We start from the raw sequence: 14,905 nt of genomic DNA on the forward strand, positions 1-14,905 counted from the left end.
AATCAGCTGGGGTGGTCCCAGGGCGCTCTGGGCACGAGTATTGCTGAGTGATCATTGGCTGCCACCTGCGTGACAAAGTAAAGGACCAACACTTCAATTTATACCAGTGGAGCCAGATCACGGGAAACAATTGACAGGTAAAATACACTTTTGAAAATTTAAGGGAGAGGAGAGAGTACATGTGGTGTAAATGAAGCAAAGAACCTAAAAGATTGGCCACAGATAGCAAAGGTTGCTCTTCTGAAACTTTTACATAGCTTTAGCTTATGTCATTTTGGGGAGAGGCACACAGCAAAGTGCAAGTTACATGTTGCCCCCATGGAAACATGGAACCTCATTAGGAACGAGTGTTAGTTGAGTTGTATCAGAGAAGCAACTAATGGAATTTTATTGTAGTTAGAACTTACAGTTCATTTACGCACGTGCTTTGAAATCTTTGAATATTTGTTGTCTTGATGTCGGGTGCTTTCCACTGGTCCAAGAGATGGGTTTTGGTTTTGTTATTTTTTAGAGAGTTTAAAAATAAGTTGGTGAATTTTCAAGTTCAGCAGTTGAGTGTACTGTAGTGAATTACTCTAGAAGTCTTGGAATGCCTTTCAAAAATGAACTATTTTTTTGTGCAGGAGGTCTTAATTTCGCAGATAAAACAGCGCTTAGCATCAATATTTTTCTTCTGTTTTCTGTTTTTTATTTAGTGTACTGGCCAAAAATAATTTGCAAGTACTTTTAACTGAATTATTTTTACTTATTTAGAATTGTTAAGCTTATGCTTAGCCCAGCGTGATACAGGACTGGTGTGACAACTCTTTTTAATCAGTGACTCAAAGTTGTGATCACCCTGATGTCACCGAATGGCCACAGCTTGTAAAAGGTAAGCATAAAGTGTATCATGTTGTTTCTCAGGATTGATTTTTTAGTATAAAGTTTATTTTAAAAGTATTTCATTTGTATGGCTTGAAGTTAGTTTTATAAATAGTATTAAGGTATATTGTTTGTTTAAGATAACTGGCAAAGTTGACTTACTCTTTTGCTTAGAGTGATTTCAAAGCTCACTTACCTTGCCTCTGTCTGCTTTGTAAAATATGAGCACTGTGGTGCTCTGTGGTATCCCTCTTAAGAGCAGTACTGTCATTTAAAAGTCTCTGGTGTTTTTTACTGTCATACTGAAATTCTGTATAAATTGTTTAGCATACTTATTTAAGCAATTTATTCAAATTTTTTTAAAGTGTTTGTCCAGGCTTGATGATGATAAGATTTGTAGGCTTGCATACCTTTACTTTTCTGTCCCAGGGCGGTACAATGGAGGTAAAAGGAGTGGCTTGCAGAATGGAGAAGTTGCTCCCTGTGTTGTTGGATGTGAGCCACCATTTGAATTTGCTAGCTCATACTGCAGTATTCAGATTAGTTGGTGTCTTGTGATCAGTACCTATGATCTAATTCAAAGCTAAAATTTGTAAGAGCATTTGCTCTGAGATTTTCTCTTGTTTTGGATTTTAAGCATGATGAAAGGATGTCTTGCCATACTATATAGTTGTTTTTCGGTACTGTTGTCAGCTCAGAGGAATAACAAGGTATCTTGTTTGTAAACAATTGGATATTGCAGAATAAATAGCTTCTCAACTACAATTCCTGTAATTAGATTGATCTTCCATGTTGTTTTAATGAGTACTGAAAGCTCATATTATTTGGTGCTTACATTGTCATTGGAAACCTTTTAAAATCTGTTTAATAAGTGCGTTAATAGTTCTGCAAATCATAATTATGGTAGGTCTGTTCATATTTAGAAAACAATAAGCTGAAGGAATTTGATTCCTGTTTTCTGTAGAACCCCTTACCTTAGAGGACCAAACCTTTTTAGACTCAGCTAGGTTTTATTTTTTCTGAACTTCCCTGAAACTTTATCTTCTCTTATATTACTTGTCTTATAGAAGAAAACGTTTTTTTTTTGCAGAATACCATATACTGAACTGCACTGTCTGTTCAAAGCACAGATAAAACTGACACAAACGATAAGGATAGGAAGATACTTTGGATATACTGATAGCTGTGTTTACATGTCTTTACTGCACATCACCAGGCTACCATTTTTAACATGCTAAGTTTAGATGCCAATCTGCAGTTTTTATGTATTTTTTCATACTGCTGTGTATTTTAAAGGTTCAAAGTGGTTAATAATTTTGATTTTTTTTTTGTTTTAACACCACTATTTCACTTGTCTCTTCATAGCAACTTAAAGCACTACTCTCAACCTAAAGCTTCATTTTGTTGTATTTCCCATGACTAAAACAAAGATAACAACCACCCCAAACATCCGAGCTCTTTGCTGTCAGTTTCTGAAGTCCTGCATGTGAGTAGAGGAGCTAGCCAGTATAACTATAAACACTTTTCTTTCCACTGCTCCTCAGGTCATATGGGTTCTAGCACTTACATGCTTAGGTGAATAATTAGGGGAAAAAAATTAGATTCTTTTCTCTCTGCTAAGTATTTAGTGACTTGTTTTGGTCGCTGGAGTTGAAGGAAAATGAATCACAGAATCACTGAATCACTAAGGTTGGAAGGGACCTTCAAGATGATCAAGTCCAACCATTAATCCAGCGCCACCATGTCCCCTAAACCATGTCCTGAAGCACCACATCCACACATTTTTTGTTTTGTTTTTAATTTTGAAATTTGTTTTGAAATGTTGATTTGTTTTGCTTTTGAGCATTATTTTTGTCAGCAACTATGTTGTCAATCCTGAACTTTAACAAGTAAGGGGAACATCATTTGGAGGGTATAAATAGAGACCAAATTTTGAGATTGGGCAGTTTTTATGTTATTTTCCAGTTAGAAGGTATTTTCATTTTAAGCATGTATATTAAGTTAGTTGGATTATAAGTTCAGAATTCCATCCCTAGTGTCAGTTGAATTTTATAACTTAGTGGAATATAAACAAATAACTTCCCATGTTCTGCATCATCTGTCACTGCATAGTATCCAGCTAGCCTAGGAATTGTAAGTTGTCTGCCAGAAATGCTTTCTAGGCATTGGGTCTGTTAATAAAGTACAGTTTGGTAACATCCAGAAAATTTCTAAGATCTGTATGTCATTAGAGGAACTAAGATTTTTAGTAGAGAATTCAGAGAACAGTCCAGGCTTTAATAAACAGGAGGGACCATCCAGTAAGGTAGCACAACGAAAGATAGGAAAAAAGGAAGTGTTTCAGGCTACAGGTGGAGATTTCCAATAGCATTTAGAATAGCATCGGTAGTCATATAGTAAATAGAGAAATTCAGAAATTCCATTCCTATAACCAGAGATTTTCCCGGTAAAGCTATGGCAAAGCCTGCTTAGCTGTGCTAACTGAAGTCCCCTGGCAAACTCTGTTGAAACCTACAAAGTGAGTTCTGTTTGTAGATTTTAGCTCACTTCTGTTTTGAGAAAGCTCTGTCCTGAAAGACATTTTTGTTCATGTAATCTATAGAGTTTTACCGCAAAGGCTGTGCTCTGTTTCCACTCTGCATGCAATATATCCAGTGTGGCAGTTCTGGTTAACTACCAAAATCTATATCCAAGTGAAGGTTGCATAAGGTTCTTCAGGGTGTGATTTCAAGGCAGCTTAAGATGATTGAAGTCAAAACTGCTGCATTTGTACTACCTTGTCTCCTGGATCATCCGGCTACAAACTCTCATTTGGCTACAAACTCACTGGGTAGGGGAAGTCCTGAAGGGAGGAAAAAAATTAATCTGTCTTAAAAAAAAAAAAGTTAACTTCTTGAATCAATGCTGACATAAGGAAGAAGATGGGAATAAGGAAGAGCTAAGTGACTATAATTTAGCCTACTTAAGTTAATATGGAACTATACCCCATACTCTGTAAATTAAGTCAAGGGGGTTGGCAAGCTGAACAAAGGTGCTACTTGTGTGTTCAGAAATGCCAGGCGATAACGCCTAATTCTGAATATTACTGGATGATCTTTTGGCTGGAAGGAAGAAACAGAAAGCTGCCTGTATGCTTCTGCTCTGGGAGATTATGTCCATAAATTCAAGTAGAGGAATTTTGTTTCAAGGAAATTGGTTTCAAGATTCTGTTGAGACCTGCTTCTAAGCTGCTGCTTCTTAGAGTCCAGCTGTGCAGAGAATTTGTTTATAACTGTTGATCACTGATAAACTTTGAGTATACATTTTGGTTACCGAAGTGGTTATGAAGAATTAGCCCAGAACCAGTGCACTGTGCAACCTGACTACAGAAGTACTGCCAGCAGAACTCTTCTCTAATGGCTGCTGTTGCCTGAGCTGTGGCAAAAAAGTGCTGTCCTCTTTTAGAGAAATTTGGCTTAACTATATCGTCAGGTTTTATGTTATGAACTGTCTTCTAGAGTTTGGTGCAACAAATTAAATGCACAAGTGCATAAAAATTGATGCTTTTCGTGTCAATAATACATTTTCATTGCTTTCCACCTTTCTTAACTCTTCGTATTGTAATGACTTAAAATAACAAACAGTGCTTAAGGTTCTTATATGTATTTGCAGATCACCAGGAGAACCTCACTCTGAAAACATTGAAACTAGCCGAATGTAAGTAAATGAGTGGATGAGTTTGGTATATCTTGTTTTAAAATGTTTTGAATATATGTAACAGTTACTTTTGCACCTCCTTGAAAAAAAGAAGACAAAAGCTGAGTAGAACTATGGAATCACCTTAGAAAATTTAAAGTTAGTATTTTGCTATGGAAAAATAATTTTAAGCCTCTGTAGAAATTGTGATGATTCTTTTCTGTGGTGTTTTTTTGGAGGGGAGCTTTGGTTAAAGGGAAAGTTCAGCGGCTTGGTTTAATGAGAACCAGTAGATGGTAGCATAAGACAGTGTCAGAAATCTTCAGGCCTGTATTCAGACTTGCCAGTAAGCGTGTAATTTCTACCTGCTATTCACTAACATCTTGCATGGATTTGAAGACACTTCAGTGGTAAGGCACAATACCTGCTAATACCTATTGTGGCAAATGGATTGCTGAACAAAAGAAGGAAAAAAAAGTCTGACTTAATTTGGCAAATTTATGTACTAGTTACTTCTAGAAACAGAAAACCAAACAGTATTCATGTAGCTTCTTGCTCAGTTCTGAACCTCGTTTTGGTCTGTCTTCATTAGCTTAGAAGCCAAGATTAACTAGAAGCAAGATTGTGGTAGGCTGAAATGTTCATTTCAATTTTAAATGCAAAAGGGTTGCAGGAATGAGAGGACCATTTAAAAAAAAAAAGAAAAAAGTTACTTGAGACTATTCTTCTGTGAGTTAGCAAACAAAAATTCTTTTCTTGCTATTCAAACCATCCTGTCATAAAACTCAAATAGGGAAACCACAAACTCTGCTTTTCTGGCTTACAGCACAAATTCCAAAATAATAGAGGGAGCATAGCCCAGTGGTTTGTGTCCAAGGCTTCAAAAGACCTGGGTTCATTTTTCTTCTGCCACAAACTCCTCCTCTGACTTTAAACTGTCTCCTCCACACCCTCCCCCCAAGTGGTCTAGCATTTTATGTGTTGCCGGCTGAATGCCAGTTTCAGGATGTTTTGCAGGCTGGGGACATAGTGTCAGTTGCTCAAGAACTTCATTGCTGTAGCTGCCCAACTTGGGGAGAAGCAGAGCTGAGGTGAGCCCTTCCACACTGAACTGCGTATCTAACCTTAAAAGTGATGAGAAGGAAACATGGAACACTTTTCCCATGTGTTTTTAGCAGTTCACTGCAGTGAAGTCTTTTCTTGTCCTAGGAGGAGCATTTCTCCTGGGACAACAAATTAGCTTTTCCCTCTCTCCTGCCATCTGTTACAGATGTGCTGGCTAGTTGCGTTCTTAGCAATACAGGTTGCAGGCATCCAGACCTGAGAGGTGACTGGCTGTTGCTGCGTAGGTATGTGTTAGAGACAGAGGTTGCAGGGCAAAAATCCTGCCATGGTCTCCAGCAGCAGCCCCTGCTGCGTTGTGTTTTATTGTTCCTGCAGCAAGTTGAGTTGTGTTCTTTTTGTTTCCGTAGCCTAGCCAAACGGACAAAATCGGGCTGTAGACTGGCCATAGTCCACCCTGGATATTGTCAGTTGACTACTTTTTGCTTTTTGCACGCTGTAAGGGAAGATGCATCAGAAACAAGGAACTTGAGTGGTGTGAAACAGACTCTGTAAGAACCCATGATAAATGAGAAGGAAAAGGCAGTACAACTGTATTTCCTTCTAGCAGTTTGACACTTTGTGTGTGTGTCTTTTATCCTCGTTAAAACTGAACTTGGAAAAATAATCTACAGTAGCAAGCTTTTCTGTGTGAAAGCTGAAATTTTTTTTTTTGTGCAGGACGATCATCAGGGTTACCCTCACTGTGTAGATTTTGGGTATCTGTCTAAAATAGATGTAAGCCAGTCAAGCTGTAGGGATTCACATATTTGTGTATTAGTTATACAGTGTTAATGCATGCTATACTTGCAAAACTAAATTTTTTAACACTGTGTCACAATGTGATGTGTACATTACCTATTACAGAGAATTTCTGCAATCCTGCTGCATAATTGCTCTTGCCACATAAGGTGGAATGGCAGGCTGGGTAATAGTGGGACCTGCAAGCCTACCTGTGTAGCTATAGTAGTAACTATGTTATTTACATGCCTATATTCATTAGTAAATGCAGGAACTTATGCAAGTGTTTTATTTTTTGCACAATGTATGGTTAAGCTGTTTTTGCTCTAGTTGGCTGATATAATTGCTTTATTTGTTTCTGTGTTCTGCATTGCAAAGCTCTGTACTAAGAGCACAGTCACATATGTTTCACATGTGTGAATTAAAATAAATAAACGATCTACTGACTCTTCTGGACTCTTACGCAGCAAATTCTTCCATGGATAAGTTTTGCTTATCCCAAGCTTTTAAAACTCTAGCTCTGTGCATGATGAACATCTTGGTCCTAGCTCAGAGTTAGAAGGTTTTTTTCCTTAACATTCATTCAACTCTTGAATTTTTAAGATCATCATCTCCTGTCTGCTCCTGTCACAGGTCTGCATTAATTTTCAGCTTTGATTCAGATAACTTTCTTGAAACCTCTCTAGCACTAAATTACATAATTTTTAATTGGTTACTTTAGCAATAACTTGACTTATCAGTTCATCTGTTTTTCACACTGTTGCAATGGTCAATCCTCTTCTTATATCAGTATTTTTGTCTGAAATAGTTTGTTGCTTATATCACGCTTTCTACTGAAACACTTCAGTCGTCTAAAAGTAGAAAATTACAATCAGTGTCTCCCAAGTTACTGTCTATATCTTCTGATATCTCACTGCAGTGCTAATAATCTCCTTTCTTTGGTTGGGATGCTGATCAGAATACAGTGTATAAATTTCATACTTGACAAATTTAAGCTTGTTCAGTATAGTACAACATGAAGTCTAATGCAGAAGTCCTGCTCGAGTGCCAGGACTTCTTTAAGGGAAGACACGGAAGGTACTAAAGAATATGTATTTTGCTTAATATTTGATAAAATATTCATTATTTGTTTTTTCCAGAATATAAAGACAGACTGAAAGATTCCTGCAAGTATGTGAGGTTAATGTCATTTTATTTCTTTCCAATAAAGACAAAGTTGGTCTTACTGTGGCCTCACAGCCAGTAGAGAGTATTAGAGTTTGGGACTCTTTACTTGATAATTTAAAACAAAATTTGGAGAATGGTTGAAAAATTTTGTGTGGTTAGATGTGATTATTCTTTGGAAGTTTAACAGCTGATAACAATTATGTACTTTTTTCTTTAAAATATTAAGAATAACAAATTTGTTCAAGAGAGTAAGATGATGTAAGTTTATAGTCAGTCCTAAACTTAGTAATAAGTTTATTCCAGCAGTAACCCAAGTTACTTTTTGTTTGTACTCAAATCAATTTATCGGCTTTTTTTATGAAGGCTATATTTTTCCCTCACTTTTCAAAAGACACTGATTCTGTAAATGTGAGCATAGTATTTAAAAGTCAAGTGTATTCCTACAATCATTACCATTTACATGTGTTGATTGCTTTCAATAATTGCCTAATAATTGTTTCCCCATAGTCACTAATTAAATGGCTTCAGGCCTGTAAGGGCCGGGGGGGGTGGCGGCACAGATTTTTCCTGAAATTGCTTGGGTTGAAAAGCCAGGGTATAATCGATGCATTATTCATCTCTTTGTTTTTTGGCTAATTGAATGTTGGGGGGATTGCATAGGTGATAGGGCACTGCATGCCTTCTTAAGAAGGACAGATGGGAACTAGGATATGAAACCATATGGTTTGTGGAATAACATTCTCTGTAGAGTCTTGGAGCTAATAACCTGAAGAGGAAAGGGCAGAAATGAAGGATGCTTTTCTAAAAGGACTGCAGCAAAGTAATTTGTCTGCGAGACAAGTACTGATATGGTACAAGAGATATGTGCTGACCATGTTCTTGACACCCTCTCTCTAGCTGTCTTTCTGCATTGCTCCATAAAGCCAGGACAGCTCTTCTGTTCTCAGGTTTGCCCTTCCTGAGGAAGCACCATGCCTGACTTTGTCAGCACACAATGATCCTGGAGGCACAGTGGATCTAGAATACGTGGTAGGGCGGGAGGTCCCTTGAGTGAAGCCAGTATGGTCCAAGGGAGTTCGGTCTGTACCCCAGCTATTGGTGCACACCACACTGGAAAGAACAAGGATCTTTCAAATGGGAGCTCCATGTGTATTTGCAGACATTGGGTGGAGTGTCAGTGGTCGAGACGGGCAGACGTGTTACAACGCTGCTGGAACAGAGGGCTTGGCTCCAGTTCTGTGTGGAGCATTTGGCAGTTCAGTGTGCACGCTGCTTCAAAAGGATCTGTGTGGGCAGTGCTTCTACTGGAAGCTTGTCTTCTCTAGCACTGCTGTTCTTACTCTAACTAAACATGGGCAGGAAACCAACACGCCGGGTTTGAAACTGAAACTCTCAGAAAGCAGTATGTAACTTCACAAAGATGTCCATCCATAACCCACACTTTTTTTAACAGTTTCTGATCTGCTGGTCATCTTATTTCCACAGTGTAGCATAATTGTTGCAGGTGTATAAGTCTGTTTTATGGTCCTGTCTGTTAAGGCATATACTGAAAGTTGTTTTTCTATTAGTACTAAAAAAAATGGTCCCTTCTTTTTTCCCCTATCCAAAAGACAAACATAATTTTTCCTCTAGTTTCCATGCACATTAGTACTTTCATTGGGGTTTTTTTGTGCTAAGAAAAAAAACAGCTTATGAACATTTTGGCACTTGTGAATTCCTAATAGTTTTGTTAAAAAGGGCCATTGTAAATTTCTGCTTACTAAAATATGCCATCTTGGAGCAATGTGAGACTTCTGTGTAGAAATAATATAAAAGTTGTTGTGTCCCAAGGAGAAGCCATTCAGAAATACATCATTTCATACTGATATTTCCAGGCAAGTATGAATCCTTCATACGTATTTCTAAAATTTAGGTAAACTTAAAGCAAAAATGATGCATTTATGCAGATATTTTTAACTTCAGGCAAGTTTTGAAACTTGGATGAATGTTCTTTGCTCTAAAGGATTATATGCTTCAGAGTTTTCTAAAATTCCTTAAGTGCTTAAACATCTGATTTTTCCTGTTGCAAAAGTTTCCATATGCAGCATTTCTCTGTAGTTAAAGATGTTTGGGAAATGCAAATTAGATGCTGTTACATAGGAACTTTTGAACTAGTGCGTTCAATCCTTTTTGTATGTGCTTTAGACATTCAGAAGTTACTTCACAACCCAAAATGCAGCCCAGTTCACCTTTGCCTGAAGTATCTAGAAAGGTAGAGGCTCATTGGTGCACATTTCTAGTGATACTCCACAGTTTTGGCAGCATTTTAATTACAAAGTACTTATTATCTGGCTTTTTATTAGCTAAAGAACAATTAAAATGTCTAAAGGTGTTCTTTTTTCTTTAAGTATTACAAAAGTAAGTCAGTGAATACTCATTTTTGTTTAAATGGATAAAAGTGCTTGTGAAATTGTTGGACTTTGTGGAAGGAAGATGTCTGTTTAGGTGCCTCTCCCCCTTACTGAATTAACAAGTCTTGCTTGAGGAGGTTATACAAGGCCTGCTCTGTGGGAAGTTACCCTTAAGGCTTAAGGATATGCCTGTGAAACGTTTACAACTGCAACCACACCAGTGCAGTTTCATACTTGAATGTACAACAAAAGTGTGACCCTTTGCAAATATATATGCGAGACAGTCACTGCAGCCTTAGCTACACTAGAAGATGACTGTGTGCTAATGTACAATAAACTAGTCATTGAGTTTATAGGGAACCAGTTAATCTTCACTTGATCCCTGTATAGGAATTTAAAGGGAGCTGCAGTCTTCATAGTATAGGGTGAGCTAAGAATAGAGAGGGGTTTTGTGTTACCTCACTTGATGAACCAGTTTTAATGCCTCAGGCTAAGAACTTATGTTTTCTACATACTAAATGAGCAAGGGAATGTAAAAAGAGATCAAGTTTTCACCTCTGGCAAATGGAGAAGGTAGGCTACATTTTTTTCTAAATAATATAGAAATGTGAGCTGTTGGCACTGGACGGTGACAGTAATCCCTCAAGTACCTTAACGGGAATGTGGTATGGGATATCTTACTATTCTGTAAAATCACACATTGGTTTACTTGGAACTGTGTTCTTTTTAAGTGCTTTCATGGATGCACCTCAATAAGAGTAGCCTTGTAAAAGGCTCATTAAATTCTCCTCTACCTTCTTAGGTCTGTATCCTCACTTTAAGTCTCCACCTTTTTTATTTCCTTAAATAATTTAGCTGAGGCCATGTCAAAATTCTGCGGAATAGCCGCCACGGAGAGGTGGGTGGAATTCTAATACTGTTGTATTCTAGTACACATTGTATTGTTTGCTTCCATAGTTGAATTAAAAAAAAAAAAAATTTCTAACTTTCAGTTGAACGTTGAACCTTCCATCTCTAATAGAATTTCACAGAACTTGGGTCAATGAGTCTGTGGCCATGAGTCAAAATGAAGATGTTTGTACAGACAACATTATTGTAGGCATGGCACAGTTTGAGAAGTAATTCATAGTTAAAAAATGGAAGCAAAAAAGTGAGTCCCTCAGAAGTTAACTGTTAGATACAAGTCTAAACTTAGCTAACATGATTAAATGTGTTGTTAGTATTTCAGTGTATAAACACTGATAGAACTTTATTCAAACCAGATGTTACGTAAGCTAGAAAGGTGTGCATGCCTTTTTGAGACTAACAGTTTCTCCAGTTTGAACTCTTAAGGAACTGGTCAGCTTTTCACAATATATTTAATCTCAATAACAGCTCTAGCTGCTTTAGGTAAATAAATAAATACACACACCTGTAATACATATGCACTTAGAGCAGCTGTGAGAAATAATACATGTAACATTCATAAGTGTATTACATAGGTCAGAAAATTATGGCAAAAAACTTGTGATCTATGTATAGACTGCAATAGAGAAATAAGGTGGAAGGAAAATGTGACAAGGAAGTATAGATTTAAAATGATAATGTGTATATGAAATAACCAGCATTTTGTATGCACTGTGGAAAACATGGTCAGTGAGAAGGAGGGAGGAAAATAAAAGGAACAGTAAGTTTCAACTTGAGTTGGAAGGCTTTCATGAAGGCATCAAGGTAATGCATAGGAGAGATTGCAAGAGAAGTAAATAAGGAGCGTGTTGGTGAGACACGTAGCTGTAGCTCAGATGTAAAAAATTTAATATTACAAAGGAAGTCTTTCCATGTGATCAGCTTACCTGCTTACAGATGACAACATTTCACACTCCAAATCTGAAGGTCTGAAATGATTGAAAGTCAAGAATGATCAAAGCATGAAGTCTTGGCATTCAGAAATAGATATCTGTGAAATCATGTACGGATCTAAGCTGTGTTAAAACACTGTTGGTGTTTTAAATCCTTTATACTAAAAGCTGAAGTATGAAAAACAGGCTCAAAATAACCTTATCTTTTTATATGTATGTGGAGAGAGGAAGTTTTTCCTAAGTCTACACATAAAAATTGGAGAGGCTAGAATTCTTTCCTTGGACCAGAATACAGCTATTATATGGTAGTAGTTTTGATGGCATTGCTGGTGCTGCTTTTTTTTTTTAATGGTTTTCCACCTCTGTCTCAAGGCTGCAGGGAAACCTTTCTATTCAGTTCTTCTCTTGGAATGCACTGGGGCATTTGAAAGCTTAGGTAGATATTGAGGTAATGGTTTTCTTTGCAAGAAATATTTTCTTCCCTAGGATCATGAGATCTTGAAGGGTGAAAAGGAAGGAGCAAAAGTATTATTGCTGAATAATATACACCTCAGTAGTTACTTTCAAAACTTGAGTACCTTTTCCTTTCTGAAGCAGCTTCATTGGAACTCTGATACTTAACCAGCCAGTGTTAACAGCTAGGTGCAGCAAGTGCTGAGTAGTACCAGTGGGCCTAGCATTTCAGTTCTCAGGTACTTGTTCTGTGCAGAATCTGTGCATGCATCAACATTGGAAAAGGCAACTTTAAGTTAATATCTCAATTTCTGATGAAAATCTTGCTTTCTGTGTTCCAGACCTTATAGTACTGTATCACTAACGTTAGGTAAAGTTAGCCTGCACGTTACACCAAAATGTTTTAAATGTTTCATAGTTGATATTTTTAATTAATAACTCATATTCTTCAGTGAAGGTTTAGTGGTTTCATTCCAAAATGTGGTCAAATGTGGTGCTCTTGGTGCTGCATGCAGCTTCTGTCCCAGTTATCTGCAGCTTTACGGCAATTTCTTTACCATTTGTAAAAGTCTGGGACTTATTGGCCAGTTAAATTTTCTTGTGTGTGTAATATATAGTACTGAGCCCATTGACTTGTTTAGCAATATAGTTGTAATTCTTCAAAATACATACTTGCCATGTATAATTGCTGGAGAAAGTAGAGGATTTGGCAAATAGCTTGTTTAGAGAACCATATACCTTATTAAGCTGAGGAGAGAGATACTCAGCCTTGAGCTCATCTTTAATCGTGGTTTTTGTCATCAGTTTAACCAAGGAATATTTTTCCTACAGATTTAAATAGACTGAATATCTGATAACTTAGTCTGGAATCTTGTTTAAAAAATGATTTAGATTTTTAAAGGGTTTATATCCTATTGGTGTAGTGTTGATAGTATTATTAAATAAATGCCTGGATCGTTTGTATTTCAATAATTCTCCCTCTGTCAGTGGCAACCATACCTCAGTGCTATACCCAGACTCAGTCACCTGTATGAGATCCAGTTCTATTTCACTTGCAGTCTTGCTTTGCATCTAAATTGCTCTCTTTTTCAGGGACAATTGAGGTTGTTCAGAACTGAACAAGAGTGTGTCCACTGTAACGCTAGAATGTAAAGCTGAAAACTGTGCATAAACCTTTCATTTACATAGAACCCACTAATTAAATTGTGTGTTAAATATATTTGCATTTGTCAAGATGAGAATCCTGCATTTTAAAAAATCTCCTGATGTGTCCTCTCTGACACAGAAATCTTGTGTTTCAGTGTCTGACTAATCTCTGCCTTGCTGATGCTTTTGAATGAGCTTTGTATGTGAAAGCTCTACTAATCCTTGTACTTACTGTTTGAATGTTTGCTACAGGAAGCGAGCAGCTGCAAAGCATCTAATAGAGCGCTACTACCACCAGTTAACTGAGGGCTGTGGAAATGAAGCCTGCACGAATGAATTTTGTGCTTCCTGTCCAACTTTTCTCCGTATGGATAACAATGCAGCAGCCATTAAGGCCCTCGAGCTTTATAAGATTAATGCAAAACTCTGTGATCCTCATCCCTCCAAGAAAGGAACGAGCTCAGCTTACCTAGAAAACAATTCCAAAGGTGCCCATAACAATTCCTGCACTGACAGAAAAATGAACAAGAAGGAAGTGCAAGGCCCAAGAGATGACTTTAAAGGTAAGATGTTATTTTAGAATTTCCCTAAAATAAAACACATTTAGTATGCATGTATAGAAGCCTACAGAATTCACTGTGGTGGTGTTCTGCTGGCTTCTTGAGTTAAACAGAATATTGGGTAATCACATATTTTATTATGGATTCTGAAAAATGGATGGATTAATGCTGAAAACTGATTCCAAATCTGGATCTTTACCACATCTTTATTAAAATCCATGTGCATTTTTTGCTTTCTGAGATTACTGGTTTTGCAAATATAGAGAGGTTTTTTAAGTGCTGTTATGACTGCTTTAGTTTTGCTGGTTTTGTAACTCTTTTGTAGTTAATGAGTTATAAAAGTTATACTTTAACCAATTCCAGATTCTGTGTTAAGAAACCGAACAGATTAACAAAAAATGATACAGTGGATGATAGGCAATACATACAGCAAGCTAAAAAATGTTTAAGCGAAGTAATTTCTAAGCCAGTATAGGAAAAGGAAATACTGTTCTGTATGTGTGTTTCTAAATTCTGTTTAGCTTTTTAAACTCTAGAATGGTAAATACATACTACAAGAATAATTTTGGTGGTTGTGAAAACCTGTGGTGCAAACAGAAATCACAAGCTAAATGAAATTAAAGCCATTAACCTTTAAGCAGACTTTTTTTAAGTATCATTGCACTAAGTGGTATAAACACAGTTCAGATTCATTCGTTTTAGTTAAAGAAGGTGAAACTGTTTATAGTGAAGAATTAAAAAGCCCTACAGAATCAGCGATAAAACACAGTACTGTATTAGAAGGGACCTAAGATGCTCCAGTCAATACCTGCATCAGCTTGTTCTTTATCTAATGCAAGGATAAATTTGTCCCCAAATTATTTATGATCTGAGTAAGCGGAGAGGCAAACAGTAGGGAAGGGAAAGAGGAGCTACTGTAGTGTTAGACAGGCAAGAAGCAGATTAGGTCTGTGTTGTGATTTGTCTCTTGGTT

The 14,905-nt window shown here is 37.0% G+C and overlaps 1 protein-coding gene across 4 annotated transcripts in view; it reads left to right on the forward strand.

Annotated features, from left to right (window-relative positions):
- Positions 1-851: 851 nt before the first annotated feature.
- The window catches only part of UBE3A (ubiquitin protein ligase E3A), a gene marked incomplete at both ends in the record, with an annotated part of 36,894 nt that continues 22,840 nt past the window's right edge, over positions 852-14,905 (forward strand). For 3 of the 4 annotated variants that reach the window (XM_082009957.1, XM_082009958.1, XM_082009959.1), the window contains one exon: positions 13,596-13,935. In XM_082009957.1, the coding sequence (XP_081866083.1) occupies positions 13,740-13,935 (196 nt within the window). Of the gene's footprint in view, positions 872-4,512; positions 4,558-13,595; positions 13,936-14,905 lie in introns of those variants that run through there. The other variant, XM_082009956.1, reaches the window with a different exon arrangement.

Source organism: Phaethon aethereus (genome assembly GCF_964289735.1).
Source record: "Phaethon aethereus genome assembly, chromosome: 1".
Lineage (NCBI taxonomy): Eukaryota > Metazoa > Chordata > Aves > Phaethontiformes > Phaethontidae > Phaethon > Phaethon aethereus.